The sequence below is a fragment of the Oncorhynchus mykiss genome, chromosome 23 (genome assembly GCF_057628025.1).
Source record: "Oncorhynchus mykiss isolate SJ-2025 chromosome 23, ASM5762802v1, whole genome shotgun sequence".
NCBI classification, from domain to species: Eukaryota; Metazoa; Chordata; class Actinopteri; order Salmoniformes; family Salmonidae; genus Oncorhynchus; species Oncorhynchus mykiss.
In genome coordinates, this window is record NC_143044.1 from 3,847,527 (window position 1) to 3,870,907 (window position 23,381).

The following is a 23,381-nucleotide window of genomic DNA, read 5'->3' on the forward strand; positions in this document are numbered from 1 at the left end:
AATTGCGCTGTGACTCTTATAGGATGCCAGAACAGGTGACAGAAGGGGAGCTGCTCATATGCAAGTGAGGAGTCCCCATCCTTCTCTACGAAATAAATAAATAAACAATGAATCGTCCAGTCTCCTGTGCGCCTCATCCCATCTCATGCATGGCTGCCAGTAATGGTCTACTGGGTGTCAGCTTTTATTGGCACGATACAAAGCAAGAGCTAAGGGCTGCTGCCTCCACTCCCCAAGCAGACTCGACCTCTGGATAAAAGCAAGCAAAATGCCTCAGTCGAGCACAGAAACATTGAAATGTTAGGCTGGAAAGAGGAAGTACAGTGGAGAGGGGAGGGACCGAGGGCAGAGTTCCATGGGGCTGCCGCGGCGCTTCGAACTTCTGCACATGGAGCGGGGGAGAGTTGGAAGAACTTCATATTGCAAACTCAAGGAATAGCAGGTAGAGTAACTTTCACGATGCTTGTTAACTTCGAACTCATTTAAAGCGTTTATTCGTATTTCTAAATAGTAAGAAAGGGCCTTACTCGTAAAAAAAGAAAAAGAACTATGTAGCGGATTGGAAAACATTGTCCTGAAGTCTGGTGCAGGTGCGCGAGCGTCTGAAATCCTGTGATGTGAGTGTTTGTATAGTGGCGCATGTAACGGATTTGACCAAAAAGTCCAGGGAAATTGTCATGTTTAATGAATGTTATACAATTTTGATCAGCATTGTAGTTAATTTCAAACGCACTTAGGAAAATAATGGAATAATGGAAAATGTTCCTCTTTTCCCATACTCCTTTTTGGAGATTGCAGGAATTGCTCACAATTATCTTGACCATATAGAAGTATCAGGTTATATTTCTTGCCATTGACGATTAAAGTTTAAAATAATTATGGTTAATATAAAAACAAAAATACGTTTTTGTGGTTTGCAAGTTTTACATAGACTCCTTTCACTTTTCGTACCAGATCAACACCTGTTGCAACTGTGCGCATCCAGAATGAATATCTAATTATAACTATTTTGCTTCATGTCATTCAAGCTTCATGTCATTCAAGAGTTCTTATTTCAGAAGTCCACTTCATATTATTACAAATCAAACGAAGTAGGCCTGAGTTCAAATAAACGCAAAAACATTATATTAACACTCCTCAATGAGACTGCTGAAACTAATTAGCTATACTACGTTGCCTACAAGATAAAAAAAACGTGGTGTTTCTCTGCTTTCTCAAAGTTACATGAAAAAGAGACACACACACACACACTTCGAAATCCTGTTTCAAGGTGCCCAAGACGTTCGCAACCATTGGTTGGTCTGAGCCGAACATGACTTGTGTGTTGAGATAGTATTGGTGGGCAGGACTCAAGTAACTGTTAACATGTTGTGAAACTGACATTCAACAAAAACACCAAAGGAAGATTCATTTTGAGAGAAAAATTGGGGAAACAAGTCCACAAAACTTCTCACACTTCTGTGCACTGGGACATAATAATTCTACAAACTTTAACTCGTAGGTTATTATATTCCTATAACGTAGAACTATATAAATAAACAATGCAAAATCCAACTCAAGTCTAATTAATTTGGTTAAACATAAGAAGGTATATCATTTGCGCATTGTCCAGTTTGTACTCACAAAGCATCAAAAGCCACGTTGATATTGTTTTAACTTGATTTAATGTGTTGATAACAATATTTCAATTCTGTTAACATAGCCTCCCGCTGGGCAAAAACTGACTGACGTTTTCATTTGGATTGACCTCGTCAGTCTGTCATGGAAAGAGCAGGTGTTCTCTAAGGTACTCACTTTTTTTAGGGCAGCTAAACACTTGCATTTCAATTTGATGGTAGTAGCCTACATACTTTTTAAAAGTGGATTTTAAAAATGAATCCAAAATTAAAAACACAACAACTAGTCAAATGTACTTGCCCTCATATGAAATCAACTCAGTATATTGAAATTACTATTAGTAAATCAAACAATGACTTGCACCCCACCCCATAGCACAATTACGACATTTTATGTATCTGCTTCTTCGGATTGAGGATGGTTGAAATGCTGCAAACACATGCTTATGGACACATCCACTTCCTTGTTACGAGCAGACTGAGGAAGGGGAAAGCGAAAGAAAGGCAGTTATTAAAATGATCGTCACTGAATACGAGGGTAATGAAGTGTGTCAGATGCAATTGAAGACCCTATAAGGAAACTCATTTCGCCCCTGTAATGTAGCCATTCCAACCCTTTACAATAGGTGCCCAAACATCTGCTCAGTAAGATTATCATCTTTCAATTCATGGCGACACATTTCCTTAATTTCCAATGAGAAATTGCTGTATAAATATTAAAAGATGACTGTTTTGACTGTTTATTATATTACGTGGTATAGTGTAGTAGGGCATGGTTCCCCAAATTGTGGGTTTGGAACCACAGGTGGGTCGCTGGTAAGGCATGAGCGAGTTATGGCACAAATGTTGTTTTATTTAACACCGCAATGGATGAGGTGGGACTCAGTACACAAAATGTCATATCCATTTTTTTTAAATCTCCTTATCAAAATATATTAATCAAACTGATAACATTGTATTTTAGGAAAAAATTGCCACAAAAGCCACTGTTCTTAATGAGTGATTGTTTTTTGTATGCCATATGTCAAAATGAATTTTCTGGAGAAACACATTAGTATTTTCAAGTACAGTCTTGAATCACACTTCTCACAGAAGCAGCATATGCTAATAATAGTTTGGGAACAAAAACATTTCAAGTAAGAATACCTGATATGATACGTTTCTTGTTTTAATTTTCACCAACAACAAAAACGTCTGAAAAACTTAGCCTGATGTTCTATATCACCACCTAGATTGTATTGATTTTCATATATGACTGTTTGATTCATTGGTATTAGCCCCCATGTAATTTGCATATGATTTTTGTTGATATTCCAACATTTAAGGATGAATATGAGTTGCTAGATTATAGTTTATGTTATAAAACCCTGTCTGTCCGTTTTTACTTCCTCCCATTATCCAAAGTGTGCTGGTGTAGTCCACTTTGGCTGTTTAACGGTTAGGCTGTTTCAGTCTCCACCCTGCTCCCCCCCCCCCCACACACACACACACACACACACACACAATCCCTTGAGTTAGGACTGAGGGTGTTGTGAACCCACAGCCCTCTTCCTGTCTCTCCTCCCCTTAGTAAGCGCACTCAAACCCACTGCCATGACTCTTCCTGACCTTTATGAGGCACTTTCATAAAGCAGCTGTTGCCGTTAGTGCCTTGTTTTGTCATACTGGACTTTAGAAGGTGGTGTCATTCTGGAATATTGTCTGAATGAAACCATCCACAAAATATACAACATATTGAGAATTATCAACAAGGGGGAAAAAAACATTAGAGCAAGAAATTCAACTAATTGTATTTTTTCACAAACGCCTGTGGATCAAAATGAAACGTTACGGTGAACCTTAGACAGGGGATAAAAGTATGATAAGAAAAATGCTCCCCGTCCCCCAAAACATTACTTGAATCTAGCATCAGGTACTAAAAGTAAGAACGGTGTCACTTTGGGTGAATATACAACTTCCTGAATGTTCTCATGCACCTTGCTCTCCACATGCCTACACAACTCGCTTGTGGTTTAACATGGGAATGCATTTCTCACTTCTGTCAAAGTCCCCCACCAACACCATCAGTATTTCCCTTCGCACCATCTGCCCAGAAAAAAAGGGCACATGAGAATACCACCCCCTCTCGACCACCAAACTCCAGATGCTAAAGAATGATGACGCAGGCATGGCCTCCTAGTCTTATATCGACACACATCAGCACGCAACACCAACTGCGCTTTCTGCGCCACATCTCCTGCACTAATGACCTCTGCCCTTCCCACCCCCTCGGCAACCTCCCCACCACCTCCCCCACGTGAGTCCTGGGTGTCTGTGGGTTGTGGAACTCAGCCTCGACTCGCCTGTCCGCTGAACATTGTGCGTTGCAACAGTGGCGGGGGCTGCTTGGTGGCTTCCCACTATTTGTTCCAAATGTGTGGAGCCATCTGTCAGTAAAACAGGAAGGCCTAGGTTCCCCTTCTCCCTTGGGCTTGCTTCGCTATTTTAGGGAGCTTCACTTCTCCCTGTGTGGCTGGCTGGGCCGGGCAAGCGGCTCCACCAAGGGCCTTCTTGAAGTGGCGGAGCCGAGGCTGAGGCTGTTGTGCCCATCTGCTGCAGGCTTGAGGGGGATGCATTATTAATGGGGCCACGCGCACTGGTGACTCCTCAGATATGCAGCAGGCTCTGGCCAGGGGATGTGCTCTTCTTCATTAAACTGCCCCCTCTTGTGCGAGAGAAACTTACTTCGGGGCCCCTCGGCCTTCCTCTATCGATCTCCCTGTCCCTGGTTCTCTCTCTCCACTTTCGCTCTCTGGCACACTCCCTGTCAGTCTTAGTTCCCTCCCCTCTCTATCTCTGTATCTTCCCCCTCTCTATCTTTCTCTGTCTCGCTCTCTCTTTCCGGGTCCCGCTCTGCATCTCTCTCGGACTGTCTGTCTCCCTCTTCCTCTCTCTCTCTTTCTTATCTTTCTCCCTCTCCTCTCTCTTTGTTTCTGATTGTGGCTCCTCTCGCACATGTCTGTGCTCGAGGTAGTGGCGCGCTCAGCGATGCATGCTCAGTAAATTAGAGCGAACACGAGCGCCGATAAGCTTGGCACGGGCAAACAGACGCATCCTCAGTGACCTAGGGCCAGTTAATTTTCTGCTTAATTTTGCGGCAGTCAGTTTGCATTTGTGGATGATTACGTGGCAGGAAATTAACAATAAATAACAAATGTGGTCTGAAAGCCCCTTCCCAGCACCCCCATCGCCATAGCCCATCATGCGGGGCCAAGCCACTCTCCCAGCCCGCCCTCTCTGTCAGACATGTAATGAAAATGTCTGTAATTCTTTGTAATGTAATGTGGGGGACAGTGGTGTGTCTTTCGGTGTGACAAGAGTGATCTTGCCGGGGTGACGGAGTTGTACAGAGAGAGGTCACCCCTTTAGTCAGCTGTGGCTTTTTATAATGTTGTGTTTTTTTCAGCCCTGCGGAGCCGTTGATTGCATTTAAACACATCTACATCGCTGTGTCTCTCTATCCCATTAGAGTACCTGCACCGAATGGAGATGGAGGAGGCACAGGAGATGTCTCAGATGCCAGGTAAGAGCTTCTGTTTTCAGAACTGGCACTGTAGGAGCATGTCTGGTAGAACAGAGAAGCACAGCGTGAGTTGCACAGAGCCCAAGCTGAGTGGCACAGTCATACCACATGTAATAGATTATAGATAATTATGGTTCTATATTATGAGCAATAATGAACCATGTTCTGGTGGCTAATGGGTTTGCTGGTGTTTCCCCATGTAGGCAGGGACAGCCCCCCTCCCAATGATGTGTCTGAGGAGAACGACGAGGCCATGCCCATCCCAGAGGACCTGTCTGCTAGCTCCAATCTGCAACACAACAACAGGGGTGACAAAGAAGGCTTGGGTGAGTGACAGATCACATGAGTTTCACCGTGCTTCCCTAATGCACCACTCCTACATCAGTAGGCCTATGAACCAGTTAAGTTGCTGCACCTAGACCAGTATATCCATCAAACCTTTACCTGTATACCCCAAAACCTGGACGTTTCCAGAGCACCTTCAGAAATATCTAAACCCTCAAAAGTAGTAGCACTGTTGTTGCTAATAATAATAATGAAAATAATGATCTTTTTAAAAATGATGTGGAAATACATGACGAAATACATGAATAATTAACAATACATGTGTTTGTTACACCCGCCTACACTTAAAATACATTTCAGCACTTTTTGTACATAGTCCTCTCATTTTAGGGCACCAAAGGTATTGGGACAAATTCACTTATATGTGTATTAAAGTAGTCAAAAGTTTAGTATTTGGTCCCATATTCCTATAACACAATGACTACATCAAGGTTTGACTCTATAAATTTGTTGGATGCATTTGCTGTTTTGTTCAGATAATTATGTGCCCAATAGAAATTAATGGTAAATAATGTAGTGTCATTTTGGAATAACCTTTATTGTAAATAAGCATAAATATGTTTCCAAACACTTCTACATTCATGTGGACGCTACCATGATTACGGATACTCCTGAATGAATCGTGAATAATGAAAAGTAAGAAAATTACAGAGGCGTAAATATTATACTCCCCCCCCCCCCAAACCTCTCACCAATACAATAACAGGGGAGGTTAGCATTTTTTTTGGGGGGGGGGTTAGATATTTATGCATCTGTAACCTTCTCACTCTTTCCATGACAGACAGACCAGGTGAATCCTCGTAAAACCTATGATTCCTTATGTCACTTGTTAAATCCACCTTAAATCAGTGTAGATGAAGGGGATGAGACAGGTTAAAAAAATATTTTTAAGCCTTGAGACAATTGAGACATGGATTGTGTATGTGTGCAATTCAGAGGGGAAATGGGCAAGACAAAAAATGTAAGTCCCTTTGAATAGGGTACGGTAGTAGGTGCCAGGCGCACCGGTTTGAGTGTGTCAAGAACTGCAACACTGCTGGGTTTTTTTGCGCTCAACAGTTTCACTTGTGTATCAAAAATGGTCCACTACACAAAGGATATCCAGCCAACATGACACAACTGTGGGAAGCATTGGCGTCAACATGGGCCAGCATTCCTGTGGAATTGTCTTGAGACCTTGTAGAGCCCATGCCCCAACAAATTGAAGCTGTTCTGAGTGCAAAAGGGGGTGCAACTCAGTATTAGGAATGAGTTCCTAATGTTTTGTACACTCAGCATAAGTGAATATGTCCCAATACTTTAGGTCTCTTCAAATGGGGGACTATGTACAAAATGTGCTGTAATTTCTAAACAGTCCACCTAATATGGATTAAAATACGCCCCCCAAAAAGCTGACATACTCTACAAAAAATCAGCACTTTAACCTCGTAGTTATTGTATAATTTCAGAGTACAGAGCCAAAACAACAACAACATTGTCACTGTCCTAACACTTTTGGAGCTCACTGCACATATCATAAAAACAAATGTCTTAGTAACATAACTATTTTGTTAGTAACATAACATTTCGTAACGGCATCCCAACAAGCGGTTGCCACATGTAACAACAATCCCTTAGATCCACTCATTACTTGCAATCTGGCACTTTCACCAAACACAGTTCTTTTGAACATGCAATCTAAAAGTTATTGATGCATTTAGGTCATTGGCAGGAAAGGTTGCACATTTCTCTGATCCGTCTCATGATGTGCAAAACCTTAAGGAATGGCTAATGTGCCCTTGATATGAGGATGTTACTAAATTAAGCCAGGGAATATCATGGACATAATATTAGCATTAGTTGATGTACACGTTTATTTCAACTCGGGACATGACTGCGATATCAGGGGACACCAGGCAGCATTTACCACACGGAGTTTTGGAATTTTAATTGTTGCTTCATGGGAACATTTGTGAAAAGCACCCCTACCTGCATGCAAGGTGAACCATATCATATTCTATGCCTAAAAGTACAGTAGCTCATGCAACCAATAGCTAGGGTGTCTTTGTGGGATGTGTCGGTGATCCATTGTGATAACTACAATACACCGTAAGTGTTGCTATAAAGTGTGGCGTAAAATTAGAATGTCGCTCCTTCTGTATTAGCTCCAGATAGCGGTGTGGTGTCGTGTACCGTTGCACTTTGAGGCGGCGTATGTCAAATAACATGTCACAGCAGAGGAAACTGAAATAGGATGTGCAAGAGTTTCCTAAGAAGAACTTGCCATCAGTCAGTTTCAACACTCCAGGAGATAAAGACTTCAGGAGCAGAGTCGAGTTCAGAGATCAGCACCGCACATCCCAGCGCATCGCACCACCGCACTGCTAACGCACCTGCAAACACACACACACACACACGCTTTCACTTCAACTGTCAAGCTGTTAACTCAGCAGCACACATAAGGAACTCCAGCCCTTGCCAGCGTGCCATAGTTTACGACAAGGATGCCCATTGTCATGCACCGGGGATTTATTGTAACTGCCCTACCTATCATGAAGTACACACGTGTCTTTATCAAGATTCACCTTAGTTGACGTGAACACGTCGGTCAGTATTTGTTGTGGAGCAATCATCATAAGACATGATGAGACTTTCACGTCCAGCAGCTGCAATTCCAATTTTTATTCATGATCCACCAACTGATTACATTTCTGAAAGCATTACATGGACTAGCCCCTACTACTTCCTGATATTTTGGTCATAAATGCGCCTTTTTTTTGGGGGGGGGGGGGCTCTGTGCAAGTGTGCAGTTGAGCTAGAGATAGAAGAGTAGGCCATGGGGAACACAGGCATATGCTGCTGTGGTTTGCCCTAGTCAGCCATGGCTTTCTCCATATGACTGTCTTTGTGGCTGAGCCTATGATTAGTCATTTCACTTGCCAGATTTGACATATTAGGAAAAACAGCTCAAATGACTCAAATCTTCACTGATGCACAATGGGGACTATGACTTAGAGATCACAGTCAGACAGTTTAGAATTTTTACGAGCGCTTCCTAAGTCAATCGAATGATATTTGTTGATCAATTTGGGAATGTCGTTACAGACATTATTCCATAGTACTTTCAACATGTTTTTGTAAATTCACTGAGAGGTCATGAGAGGTCATCGGTGATAAAAGTTACTGTATTGTGTTCTTTGTTGAGTTTGTTTTTTAAGGACGGGTTGAATGATTCCTCATCTCTATATCTGGTCTTATAGTATTTTGAAGAGGTCCTGAATCAGGAGAGAGGTCGGCCTAAACATAGACAATAGGGTGTGCGTCTGTTGGTATGTGTTGGTCTTTGAGTGTGAGCGAGTGTAAGTGTTTGTGTATATGTGTTGCTCTGCACTCCCTGAAGATCTAATCACCAGTGTGAGAGGAAGTGACTGTTATATCTATGCAGTGCATCGCTGGCTCGCTGATCAACCCCAAATGCATCAGGGAGTTATTATTATCTGTCAGGATCATGTGGTACAAAGGCTATGGGCCTGAAGTGCAAATCGCACACAGGATCGTGTAACTGAGACAGGGAGGCTGAAAGTATAACGGAAGCTCAAGGCCTCAAAGCCTGGTTGCTTTTTGCAGTTTTCCATTTACTTTCCAAAGCTAGCATAGGTTCGTCCTACAAAGCGTCTCCAGGTTCATCCTTCATTGCCTCACCATACAAGTCAACAAGCACAACAAGTATTCCCCTTGTGTGGGGAGTACAAGACATATCATCTCACAAGTATGCTTTACAAGTTGCCTTATTGAATTCCATTGTTAATAAAACATATATTTGGTCATTACAGTCACACAGACAGTAAAATGACATGTCACAGTAGGTCTTTCTGGTGACACAATTTCTTTTTCGCTATGAATCATTAGAGTTATTAAGTCATTCACGACAAACGTGTTTATTTCATCCCCGAGTGCTAAGCTTTTGAGTTCTCGGAAATTCAAGGCTAGTAGAAAAGTCCACTTTGTTTTTGGTGCTCCTAATCAACACTGACACACTCAAAGGAGTCATGTTCAGTGTGGCATTAACATGGTTTTACACACATGTGGTTGTTTCCACAGTCAGGCAAGCACACACTGGCCTATTTTCATCAGGCAGTGAGAAAAAAAGCCCCGTTACAGGAACCTCCAACAGGCTATTTTTACTTCCACACTAGATATCTAAGCCAACACCAATGACTTGTTATCAGTTACCTGTGTTTCCTGTGTATTATTTTCTTATACTGAACAAAAATGTATTTTACTGAGTTACAGTTCAGTTCAGGGGGGGGGGGGGGGCTGGGAGGGCATAGGCCCACCCACTTGGAAGCCAGGGCCACCCACTGGGGAGCCAGGCCCAGCCAATCAGAATTAGTTTTTCTCCACAAAAGAGTTTTATGACAGACACATAAACCTCAGCAACCTCCCTCCACCCCCACTCAGACCTCCACCCCCATTCAGACAATCTCGTAGGTGAAGAAGCCGGATGTGGAGGTTCTGGGCTGGCGTGGTTACACATGGTCTGTGGTTGTGAGGCCGATTGGACGTACTGCCAAATTCTCTAAAACGACATTGGAGGCCGTTTGAATGTTAATTTCTACCGTTAATTCTCTGGCAACAGCTCTGGTGGACATTCCTGCAGTCAGCATGCCAATTACATGATCCCTCAAAACTTGAGACATCTGTGGCATTGTGTTGTGTGACAAAACGTGGACAATAAAAACGTTTTGTCACACAACACAACCAACACAAGGCGCACCTATGTAATGATCATGCGGTTTAATCAGCTTATTGCCACACCTGTCAGGTGGATGGACTATCTTGGCAAAGGAGAAATAGGGATCTAAACTAATTTGTGCACGACAATTGAGAGAAATACGCTTTATGTGCTTATGGAAAATGTCTGGGATTTTTTTTTCAGCTCATGAAACATGGGACCAACACTTTGAATTTATATTTTTGTTCAGTATAGCTTGTGAATTTAGAAATGTGGCGTCTCTTTTGTACCAATGTATCAAATCAATGAAGCTGGAGCTGTTACTAAGTAAACTCAGCAACAAAAAGAAATGTCCCTTTTCAGGACCCTGTCTTTCAAAGATCATTTGTAAAAATCCAAATAAGTTCACAGATCTTCAATGTAAAGGGTTTAAACACCGTTTCCCATGCTTGTTCAATGAACCGTAAACAATTAATGAACATGCACCTGTGGATTGGTCGTTAAGACACTAACAGCTTACAAACGGTAGGCAATTAAGGTCACAGTTATGAAAACTTAGGACACTAAAGAGGCCTTTCTACTGACTCTGAAAAACACCAAAAGAAAGATGCCCAGGGATCTTTCTCATCCACGTGAACGTGCCTTAGGCATGCTGCAAGGAGGCGTGAGGACTAGGACTAGATGTGGCTAGGACAATAAATTGCAATGTCTGTACTGTGAGACGCCTAAGACAGCGCAACAGGGAAACAGGACGGACAGCTGATCGTCCTCGCAGTGGAAGACCATGTGTAACAACACCTGCACAGGATCGGTACATCCGAACATCCAAACCTGCGGGACAGGTACAGGATGGCAACAACAACTGCCCGAGTTACACCCGGACGCACACCCGGATGCACAATCCCTCCATCAGTGCTCAGACTGTCCGCAATAGGCTGAGAGAGGCTGGACTGAGGGCTTGTAGGCCTGTTCTAAGGTAGGTCCTCACCAGACATGACCGGCAACAAAATCGCCTATGGGTGCATACCCACCGTCGCTGGACCAGACGGGACAGGCAAAAAGTTCTCTTCACTGACGAATCGCGGTTTTGTCTCACCAGGGGTGATGGTCGGATTCGCGTATATTGTCGAAGGAATGAGCGTTACACCGAGGCCTGTACTCTGGAGCGGGATCGATTTGGAGGTAGAGGGTCCGTCATGGTCTGGGGCGGTGTGTCACAACATCATCGGACTGAGCTTGTTGTCATTTCAGGCAAACATGATCCTGCAGCATGACAATGCCACCACCCATACTGCTCCTTCTGTGCATGATTTCCTGCAAGACAGGTATGTCAGTGTTCTGCCATTGCCCGCGAAGAGCCCGGATCTCAATCCCATTGAGCACGTCTGGGACCTGTTGGATCGGAGGGTGAGGGCTAGGGCCATTCTCCCCAGAAATGTCTGGGAACTTGCAGGTGCCTTGGTGGAAGAGTGTGGTAACATCTCACAGCAAGAACTGGCAAATCTGGTGCAGTCCATGAGGAGGAGATGGACTGCAGTACTTAATGCAGCTGGTGGCCACACCAGGTACTGATTGTTACTTTTGATTTTGACCACCCCTTTGTTCAGGGACACATTATTCCATTTCTGTTAGTCACATGTCTGTGGAACTTGTTCAGTTTATGTCTCAGTTGTTGAATCTTATGTTCATGCAAATATTTACACGTTAAGTTTGCTGAAAATAAACGCAGTTGACAGTAATAGTACAGTATAGTAATAATATTTTTTGCTGATTTTATATGATAGCCTACAGTGTTGAAAAGTATGTTTATTTCTTTAACTTCCAAGTAAAGTGAATAAGACCAGGGTTTTGTCATGGAAAGTCTCTGGAAAGATACCTGAGCTTCAGTGTTCTACACTAACCCTCATGTTGTCGCTCAGGCCCCTCTCTTACTCACTATCACATAGCTGAGACAGATAGCACTGAACCTAGCAAGGCAGAGGGAACTACTACTGCTGTGCTGTAGCTTCTCAGCGATATACAGTATGGGGAAATTGCGACAAAATTCGGGATGGGAAGAAGGGGGGCTCCCGAGTGACGCAGCGGCCTAAGTCACTACATTTCAGTGCTAGAGGTGTCACTACAGACACCCTGGTTCAAATCCAGGCTGTTTCACAACCGGCAGTGATTGGGAGTCCCATATGATGGCATACAATTGGCCCAACGTCGTCTAAGTTTGGACGGTGTAGGACATCATTGTACTGACATGCCTGGTAAAAAAATGGAAGGGTTTTTACTTTATATCATGTTTGTCACACAGTCCCACACCTTGATTTACTTGTTTTGGGAAGCAAGTGTTAAATCACACAGAGAAGGGCAAACAATGAGAGCAATAAAACAGCTACCATTAATCTCTAAATCTGCCTCTCAATGTCAACGTCAGACATTTAAGTCAAATTAACAATAATTATAAACGTGGTAGTTTGGGTTCTCAATGCTGATTGGCTGAAACAACATTTCAGCTGTGTGTATATCAGACAATATGACACGGGTATGATGCAAAAATACTTGTTCAGTGTTTTATTTACATTGGTCTAGAAGAAAAAGAAACGCACACCTATTAAGACGAGGTGCTGGCTAGCGGAGTAGAAAACTTGAAAATAAAATAATAAAATAAAAGTTAATTACCAACGTTTCGACATAAACCCTGATGAAGACAGCTTGGCTGTCGAAGCGTTGGTAATTAAATTTTTGCATCTGAGCTCCTAGAGTGTGCGGCTCTCTTTTATTTTATTTTCAAGTTATTTACATTGGTAACCAGTTTATAATAGCAATAAGGCACCTCAAAGTTTGTGGTATATGGTCAATATACCACGGCTAAGGGCTGTATCCAGGACACACTTACTCATTCAAGGGTTTTTCTTTATTTTACTATTTTCTACATTGAATAATAGTGAAGACATCAAAACTATGAAATAACACATATGGAATCATGTAGTAACCAAAAAAGTGTTAAACAAACCCAAATATATTTTATTTTTGAGATTCTTTAAAATAGCCATACATTGCCTTGATGGCAGCTTTGCACACTCTTGCATTATCTTTACCAGCTTCATGAGGAATGCTTTTCCAACAGTCTTGAAGTAGTTCCCACATATGCTGAGCACTTGTTGGTTGCTTTTCCTACACTCTGCAGTCCAATTCATCCCAAACCATCTCAATTGGGTTGAGGTCGGGGGATCACCTGATGCAGCACCATCACTCTCCTTCTTGGTCAAGTAGCCCTTACACAGCCTGGAGGTGTTGTTTTGGTCATTGTCCTGTTGAAAAACAAATGATAGTCTCACTAAGAGCAAACCAGACGTGATGGCGTATTGCTGCATAATGCTGTGATAGCCATGCTGGTTAAATGTGCCTTGAATTCAAAATAAATCACCAGCAAAGCATCCCCACACCTCTTCCTCCATGCTTCACGGTGGGAACCACACATGCGGAGATCATCCGTCCACCTACTCCGCGTCTCACAAAGACACGGCGATTGGAACCAAAAGTCTCAAATTCTCAAATCATTCAAATCAGACCAAAGGACAGATTTCCACCAGTCTAATGTCCATTGCTCGTGTTTCTTGGCCCAAGGAAGTCTCTTCTTCTTATTGGTGTCCTTTAGTAGTGGTTTCTTTGCAGAAATTTCACCATGAAGGCCTGATTCACGTAGTCTCTAGACCTTTGTGAAGCATTTATTTGGGCTGCAATCTGAGGTGCAGTTAATTAACTCTAATGAACTTATCCTCTGCAGCAGAGGTAACTCTCGGTCTTCCTTTCCTGTGGCGGTCCTCATGAGAGCCAGTTTCAACATAACGCTTGATGGTTTTTGCGACTGCACATAAATAATCTTTCAAAGTTCTTGGAATTTTCCAGATTGACTGACCTTCATGCCTTAAAGTAATGATGGACTATCGTTTCTCCTTGTTCATTTGAGCTGTTCTTGCCCTAACATGGACTTGGTCTTTTACCAAATAGGGCTATCTTCGTATAACACCCCTACTTTGTCACAACACAACTGATTGGCTCAAACGCATTAAAAAGGATAGAAATTCCACAAATGAACTTTTAACAAATGTTTTCCAGGTGACTACCTCATGAAGCTGGTTGAGAGAATGCCAAGAGTGTGCAAAGCTGTCATCAAGGCAAAGGGTGGCTACTTTGAAGAATCTAAAATATATTTTGATTTGTTTAACACTTTTTTGTTTACTACATGATTCCATACGTATGTGTTATTTCATAGTTTTGATGTATTCACTATTATTCCACAATGTAGAAAATAGGGGTGCGCTCTCTCTTTCTGTTCTATTTCGTGCCTTTCTGCTTTCATCTAGCTAGCTTCCTTTGTGTTCTATAGGCGTGTGGTTTGTGTTCTCTTCACCTCGCCTGCTCAGTGGAAAAACATGTAGGCTATGTGTCCAATTGCAAAGTGACATCAGGGCAACAGACAAAATGTTGTAAGGCGAGGGAGGAGCATTGTACTGCCCTGAACTTACAGTATTTCAGCAGTTAGCATAATATAACTAATTCTAACACGAATTGTTCTTTGGTCAATCCACTATCACCAATGTGATGTTGAATTTGATTATTTGAATAGCTAGCATAGTACTGTACACCAAATGCTGATTTCATCCAGCATCACCAAGATGGTGGTGTTGGGTTGATAATGAAGTTGTGTTTGAGAGCAACAGGAAGTCACTGTGTTCACACCAGTTGCCTTTCCGCTTTCACTGGATGAATCACGCACTATGGAAGCTTGTTCCCTCCAAGTGTCAGTGAAAACAAGCGTCCTGCAAAAAAAGACTCAAGTTTCAGTTACACCGTTTTACAATTCCTTGTCTGTGCTTCCCTTTCTGTCACTTCTCCATAATTCTTGGTATTTTGGTTAGGCAGGCCTCGTTTCTGACGCTTCCCCTTTTCCCCCCTATAGATTCCTATAATTCATTATTTCCACTTCTTCCTCTTTGGGTGTACAAACAAGGTAGACACATGAGGAAATCAGCCACCATGAAATGCAAATGAGGTTGAGGGGTTTGCAAGGTTTCAAGTGTTTATTCCCTCCAGTATTTAAAATCGGGCACAATCACATTTACTTATTTACTTTGATTACTTAAAAAAAAAAATCCAATCAATTTTCCACGTTGATTCAACATTTAATTTTTATTGTTGAAATGATGTGGAAACAACGTTGATTCAATCAGTTTTAGCCTATGTGTTCAGATATTGTGTTTTTAAGTTAGCGTTTTATGTGTATTTGTTTGTGTGTGTGTGTGTGTGTGTGTGTGTGTGTGTGTGTGTGTGTGTGTGTGTGTGTGTGTATGTGCATGCGTGTTTGTGTGTGCCTTTATCATAGTTTGTTGGTCTGGTTGACACCGCTGCCATCCTTAGTTTCACACGGCTTCCTGTGTCTCTGTTTCCTGTTTATCTTGCTGTCATTTTCACAGAAGAGTGATGATGAGAGATGCAGTATATAGTTTCACCATCTTCTTTAGCAAAAGTTTAAAAGAAATCTATATTATTCATCTGTTATGTTTGATCTGGAACATTGATCACAAGAACCCACTGCATGAGTTCAGCAAATTTGTTTCAAAGTTTTGTCCTAGTGTACTCAGCCAATAAAGTTGAATTGAGGATTGCTGCACAGAAAGTGCTGATATAAATGCTCTCACGCCGCAATTAACTATTCCTATCAGTAAGTTAATTGGAGGTGAGGCATGCTCTCACAGGTGTTCATAGACCTCATAGACTAAAACAACCAGTCAAGTAGAGGGAGACATAGACACATGCCCTTAAACTAAAAAGTCACATATTGTCCCATAGAAAGTCAAAGATTTACATCTAGTCAAATAGTAATATAGTAATGTACTCATATTTCTACACAGTTAGTTAGGCTATAGTCCCCCAGAAACATGTTCCTATTCTAAACAGTGGCCCACTGCCCTCTTTTCCAGCCTGTAACATTAAAGTTGAGGCTCGCTGTGACGAGGAGAATGGGCTCGCCATTGACATGATGATGAATGGCGAGGAGGAGGAGGAGTGTGCGGAAGACTTGCGCGTGCTCGATGCCTCGGGGGCCAAAGTGAACGGCTCCCATGCAGGCGGCCCCGACAGCAAGGGCCCCTACTCCTCGGCTGGGGGTATCCGCCTGCCCAACGGGAAGCTCAAGTGTGATATCTGTGGGATAGTTTGCATTGGCCCCAATGTGCTGATGGTGCACAAGCGAAGCCACACTGGTAAGCCATCCGCGATACTCATCGCCCTTACTTTGCACCCACGCTCACTGGTAGCCTTACAGAGAGATTATGTGTATGTGGGGTAGAGAAGATGAGATGGATTCTGTCAGTGTCTTTATCTTCACTTGAGACACCGAGAGCAGTAGACAGAGCACTGCGAGGGTTAGTCTGTGTTCTTAGGTCTTATTCCAAAGTTGCCTACAGAGCATGAGTTATAGGCTTCAACACAAGTAATTGGGGTTTCACACTATTTTAGAGTCCGCCATTTACGTGGTATTTACTTGGAAATCTAAAGTGGCAATTACGTGCTTATCACCTAATAAGTATGTTTTTGAATATTTGACCACTAAGCACCACTTAGTAGGCTACCATGCTACAGTGCTAGGCATCCACCGATGGTGTTAAATTCAACGAGATAAGCACCAGGAGCTGCTAACTGTTACCATGTCACTTCTCCGTAATTGAGGTGCAATGAAGCAGTTGAATACTTGTTTTTGTAAAAGTTATTACTTAAACAATTGGAGCTATTTGATGTTGGCAGAGCTTAACATGAGTAGATAATGTGTTATTAAACATTGTTGAGTTTTTTTTATGTGGATAATATATAGCTTTCATTGGTTTGGATTAGTTTCAGAGGCATATTTTCCCATAGTTACTGTGCTATAGTCATTATATTGGTCTATAACGCTGTAAAGGGATGTTTTAGACTGAAATATCGAAATTTGGTCAAGTATGTCATCTGTCATTTGTAGTATCTACACTATATTCTGTATTGGTGACTGAGGAAGCCACTATACAATTATAATTCTCGGAGTGTTCTTTTAAATGATCACGTGAGAGAAGTGGCTCGTGATCAATTTGTTGTGTGATAAGATTGAAAAAGTATGATGAATATAATCCCTAAACATGCCCTTATATCACAGTTGAAAAACAGGATATCTGCAGCAATTAAATGGAATCTCCACAAAATGGCAATTATCCGAGTATTACAAGTTTTTCAAAATTCAGAATTGATATTCTATTGTAATGAACCCAAACCAGTGACGGGGAACATTTTTCAAAAAGGCACTTAACTGTCAAGCTTTAGAAACTAATGAAACCCAAAATGGAAGAAAGGAACACTAGACTAATGTAAATGCAAAATAACATATAATAAAATATATAATGAAGTGCCTCCTATTTAAATAGAAAATATTCTGTGGTGGGTCTGCTCCTGAAATGCATTTTTAATGAGTTTCCTTTTTTCTATATTTTTGCTGCTTCACTGGTAACTCTTATTTTATGGGGCCTTTTGAGAAAAAAAAGCCATATTAAAACCTTCTCACAGAATGCCACAACACTCAGAGAGGCTAGATATTGGTTTATTCCAGAACCACTGATCAGGAAGACTGGCTCTCAACACAAAGTGTTTCCTTCACTTTATTCAAATGAGCTTGAATTTGCATTGTGATGGGCTGCTCTTATTTTAGAGACGAAGAAGAAGAGAGAAAAAAAAGAAGAGATTTTCTGATCAAATTGACCCAGGCACTGGTGCATTACGGAACTGGCAGCCTGAGTCTGAAAGGCTCTTGTTCGATCAGAGCGCCATTCGGCTCCGAGGTTCAGGGCCAGGGAGTGCATGGAGAAATGGAGTGTCACTCCGCTCTCAAACCCTCATAGGCTGGTTGATTGGCCTGTGCTCAGAGTTCCTCCATCATTCACCGTGTTCTAGTGCTTGGGAGTCTTGCGGTACAGTGACCCCCACATTCACATCCACAGTGGTGCTATTGGTTGGAGATGCTTTAGTTCTTGCATCTAGATCGCAAAATTCAAACAATGGCTCTATACCTGGGCCCATTATTCTCTGAAGAGAGGCTGTTCTCGTTGAGCCGAGCCGACATTGGTGCGGCTCAAAGCAAAATGACAAACTCGGAATGGTTGCTAAACTGATACAAATGACAAAAATGGGTCCATCTCATACTGTAAGATGACAAAAGAGAAAGCACGTTCATACATTCCCCACACACTGTCAACACTTTGCATTAACCCTCGGTTATATAAAGCATAGAATTTCATTCATACAGGCCTACTCTTACAAACAAAATACTAATCTGCTGTAATGTACATCATTGTCATTTTGTGTCCGAGCTCATAAAACAACATTTTGCTGAAAAGATTCCTATTTTCTACATGATAATATTTGCATAACTCACAAAAACACCTATACTGCAGTTATGTATTTGTGAGATTACAAAAGTGTGCTTGTCAGTGAAAAATATGCCAACACTCATTTGCAACGAGCCAATTACATTTAAAGTGTTGATACATGCTGTAGATGAGTGGCAGCTGCTCCTGTGTGCTGGCCCTAACAACCTGCTGTGTGGTGTTTCTTGTCCTCAGGAGAGCGTCCATTCCAGTGCACCCAGTGTGGCGCTTCTTTCACCCAGAAAGGCAACCTGCTACGTCACATCAAGCTCCACTCAGGAGAGAAGCCCTTCAAGTGTCACCTGTGCAACTATGCCTGTCGCCGGAGAGACGCCCTCAGCGGTCACCTGCGTACCCACTCTGGTGAGTTAGGAGGGTAGGATTAGTGGTCAGTGTGTTGTGGACATTAGGGCACGCAACATTTTAAAAAGGTTTTGAAACAGAAACAAAAAATGGACCATGTAATCCATGTAGTCCCTCCCTGTTTCAGTCCAATTTCTCCCGTTTAGGGCCTAAATCAACTTTCCAGGTGGTGGTACTTACCCAGTGGAATTGTGAGGGAACACCTGCCCTGTACTCTGTGGTCTTAGTGTGGAGTGGGAACCATCCCACTGGGCGCACACTGGTTGAATCAACATTGTTTCCAATGTGATTTCAATGAAATTAAGTTCAATCAACGAGGACTTAGACGTTGAATTGGCGTCTTTGCCCAGTGGGATATCAGTCATCTGCAAAGATATGATTATAAAGCCATGACATTTATCATGTCAATGAAACATGGGACTGGGTCTTTTGGAGAATGAAACAGAATGCCATTATTATAAGTCAAAATACAACATATGCACATGTACACCACTCACAATATGGACAGTACAATGGACATCTCACATGCTTGAAAAATGGCTCTCAATTAAAATGCTGTCAATACTCGCTGTCACTTCTTGCAGTTGGAAAACCCCACAAGTGTGCTTACTGTGGGCGGAGCTACAAGCAGCGTAGCTCTCTGGAGGAACACAAGGAGCGGTGTCACAACTACCTCCAGTGCATGGGGCTCCAGAACAGCATCTATACAGGTTAGTGTGTGTCAGTCTCTCACCTTCACCCACACTGTTGACCTACTTTGAACTTGACTACTCGTCACCACTCAGGACTCACTCTGGTGGCAACATTAATGCACCAACAATGTTGAAATTGCAACAATACTTCCAACAGGTCAGGCTCGATTTGAATGACATTTACCTGCAGAATAAATGTTTCTCTTCCGATGCAAGGCTTCCATAATATATTGGAGTGTTTTTTTGCTGTTACTGATGACTCATATCCAGTTATTCTAAAAGGGGGAAACACTTTATTCAGTAAGGAAATGTGGTAAAAAAATATATAAAAAAGCGGCAGCTTATTTTCTTGGATGATCTTCAAGTTCTCATTCTGTGAGTCCATGAACCATAAATAAGAGCATGACAAAAAAAAAATGCTGTGCTCTTCTCAGTTCATGTTTTGTTAAAGAATGTGTTGACAGTTCTGCTTAAAATCTTATAAGACTTTTGTGAATGTGGAACATGGTTTAAAGTTAAATAAATACAGTAAGATAATGTAGCTTTTTACAGTAAGATAATGTAGCTTTTTACAGTAAGATAATGTAGCTTTTTACAGTAAGATAATGTAGCTTTTTAATAGTAAGATAATGTAGCTTTTATAGTAAGATAATGTAGCTTTTATAGTAAGATAATGTAGCTTTTTTATAGTCAGATAATGTAGCTTTTTATAGTAAGATAATGTAGCTTTTTATAGTAAGATAATGTAGCTTTTTATAGTAAGATAATGTAGCTTTTTATAGTAAGATAATGTAGCTCACGTAAAAAATGACCTCTTTATACAAAGGAGAGATCCATTGTGGGCGGATGTACATGTAGCCTACTGAACTGACAACATTAGGAAGTGGGGCAAGAGTGCAGAGGTTAAGAAGAGGAAATGATGAGAAAGGCTGATCACTCTGCTTTGCTTAGTGAGTAAGGCCAATGTATACCAACTGCAGCACATCTGTCAATAAAGGCCTCCTCATCATTGTTCCATGTATCTACAGTCAGGGAGGGATGCTTTAGCAAATTGTAACAAGATCCTGTTATACAGTAATTATACTTTTTATCAGGTCAGATTTCACTACTTTGATTCTGAAACCTACTTTTCTGTCTTGCTTTCCAGTAGTAAAGGAAGAAAGCAACCAGAATGAGCAGAGGGAAGACTTAAGCCAGATGGGATCTAAGAGAGCCTTGGTGCTAGACAGACTAGCTAATAATGTAGCCAAACGTAAGAGCACTATGCCACAGAAGTTTGTAGGTAAGGGATAAAGTCTTCTACCTTCGCATACCAACAAACATGTAAAGCACAGGACTTAGGTTCCAATTGTCAGAATTGTGTATTTCAGTTTGATGCATTCGGATTTGCTACCTTTGCGCTGCAGAATAAGCAATAAAAAAAAAAAAAACAGCACATATTCAGCATGATCACCCTTGTGCCTGGAATCTGCATATCATTATAACAATGTTTGAGCTTTATTTAAGTTGTGCAAAGATAATATTTTCATTGAGTTCAACTTGATCCTTACCCTTGGTGTATTATACATGTATCTGAAGATTACTCTTTCTTAAACTAACAATACAAATATATTTACAAAACATGTCAGAAATAACAACTAAAACTAAGTAATCAGTCATGAGAAAAATGCAAAGAATGGAATATTCTAAATAAGGAGAATCACTTTTCAATGTCAAAAGTGGCCAATAAATTGACCACTAGAACCACAATTAAACATAAGTCCTTGTAATGTTTGATATCAGGAAACTGAGTTTTTTAAAATTTGAATTGTAGTCTAACATTGGTATTCATCTGTTTTCTCTTTCTAACCCTCAGGTGAGAAACGCTTCTCCAACATCTCCTTCGAGGGTGGCCCGGGGGAACTGATGCAGCCTCATGTCATCGACCAGGCCATCAACAGTGCCATCAACTACCTGGGTGCCGAGTCACTCCGACCGCTCATCCAGACATCCCCAACCTCCTCTGACATGGGGGTCATGGGCTCCATGTACCCCCTCCACAAGCCCCCTGCAGAGGGCCACGGCCTGTCAGCCAAGGACAGCGCAGCCGAAAATCTTCTGTTGCTCGCAAAGTCCAAGTCAGCCTCCAGCGAGAAGGACGGCTCCCCCAGCCACAGTGGCCAGGATTCCACCGACACGGAGAGCAACAATGAAGAGAAGGCAGGTGTCGGGGCCTCAGGCCTCATCTACCTGACAAACCACATCACGTCCGGGGTACGTAATGGCGTGCTGCCCCTGGTGAAGGAGGAGCAGCAGCGGCAGTACGAGGCCATGCGGGCCAGTATCGAGATTGCCTCGGAGGGGTTCAAGGTGCTGAGTGGAGAGGGGGAGCAGGTGAGGGCATATCGCTGTGAACACTGCCGCATCCTCTTCCTAGACCATGTGATGTACACCATCCACATGGGCTGCCATGGCTTCCGAGACCCCTTCGAGTGCAACCTCTGTGGCCATCGCAGTCAGGACCGTTACGAGTTTTCGTCACACATGACCCGAGGGGAGCATCGCTACTGAGTTGCCAACTGAACACACACTTACTCATGAACATACATACACATGTACTAAACACACACACACGATTTTTATACATTGTCAAGAAATTGCATGTTGAAGAACAAATCTAATTAATGTGTATTTCACATGTTCAGGAGGAAAAAAAAACTATTCCTTGATCTGCTTTTTTAGAAAACAAAAAGGTGTTCAAATAACTGAACAAACAACTTAAAAAAATCATTGTGCCTCAGCAGTAAGTATCATGTGTCACATACTGTATAGTTTTAAGTCATTCATCTACCCTTTGATGTCTGTGTACATTAAATACATGTCTGTTTTTCTGATAGCCTACCTAGACAGGAATATCTGTATATTTTATTCTAAAGAATACAAGGTATTGCTTGACATTTAAGTTATAACTTTACAGTGTTATTCGTCACTGTAATAACCTTTTTGAATTCCACCCAAGGAAATTTAGCTCCTTATTTTACTTAAATGTTTTTTTTATATGGACTTTTTATATATTATTTATGCCGTGTTTTTTTTTGGTAATTTATTACAGTTGGTGTTAGGGTTTCCCGTTTGATTTATTTAGTTCAAACATTCCCTACCATTAATCAAATGTGATACATTAATTTGAGTTGAATAAATGACCGAACTAGAGTGTTTTTACTGAAAGATGTTTGTTTGATATAATGTACGGATGGGATTCGATTTTGTCCCAGCTTTTTACCTCGGTGGCAAAGAAAATGTGACTCTCAATTTGGACTAAACTTTTAAAGTCTTTTCACCCATATATCATGCTTGCAAAATATCAATAAAGGATATTTTACATACACAAAAATAACACTGATTTGTTATTCTTTCATAGTAAGCTTCACCAGGATTACATTATATACCTGTTCAAATATTTTCAAGGATATTTCAAAGAAGGTTGCACTGTATTTTCCTACTGGAGGAAATGGACAACTTTTCACACTATTCCATTTCTACCCCTGGACATTTGAATGACAATCCATTGTAGTTATTCAAAGCAATTCATAAATCATTAGGGTGCAACATCTGGCACATGAATACATTTGACTTTTAATGTAAATGATCTAACAATATCCCATGGAATAG

General features: G+C 41.6%; 1 protein-coding gene across 6 annotated transcripts; it reads left to right on the plus strand.

Moving 5' to 3' along the window:
• Positions 1–23,103, plus strand: ikzf1 (IKAROS family zinc finger 1 (Ikaros)). Of its 6 annotated transcripts, none has more exons than XM_090216496.1 (8): positions 258–442; positions 5,125–5,178; positions 5,382–5,504; positions 16,210–16,491; positions 18,871–19,038; positions 19,623–19,748; positions 20,881–21,012; positions 21,586–23,103. In XM_090216496.1, the coding sequence occupies exons 1-8, from the start codon at positions 298–300 to the stop codon at positions 22,278–22,280; spliced, it is 1,725 nt and encodes a 574-aa protein (XP_090072622.1). In that variant the 5' UTR covers positions 258–297; the 3' UTR covers positions 22,281–23,103.
• Positions 23,104–23,381: the final 278 nt, after the last annotated feature.

Coding starts and splice junctions, on each gene's coding strand:
- ikzf1 (XM_090216496.1), top strand. CDS start 298: ATGTTAGGCTGGAAAGAGGAAGTACAGTGGAGAGGGGAGGGACCGAGG. Junction 16,492..18,870: donor GCACAAGCGAAGCCACACTG/GTAAGCCATCCG, acceptor TCTTGTCCTCAG/GAGAGCGTCCATTCCAGTGC. Junction 19,749..20,880: donor CCAGAACAGCATCTATACAG/GTTAGTGTGTGT, acceptor GCTTTCCAGTAG/TAAAGGAAGAAAGCAACCAG.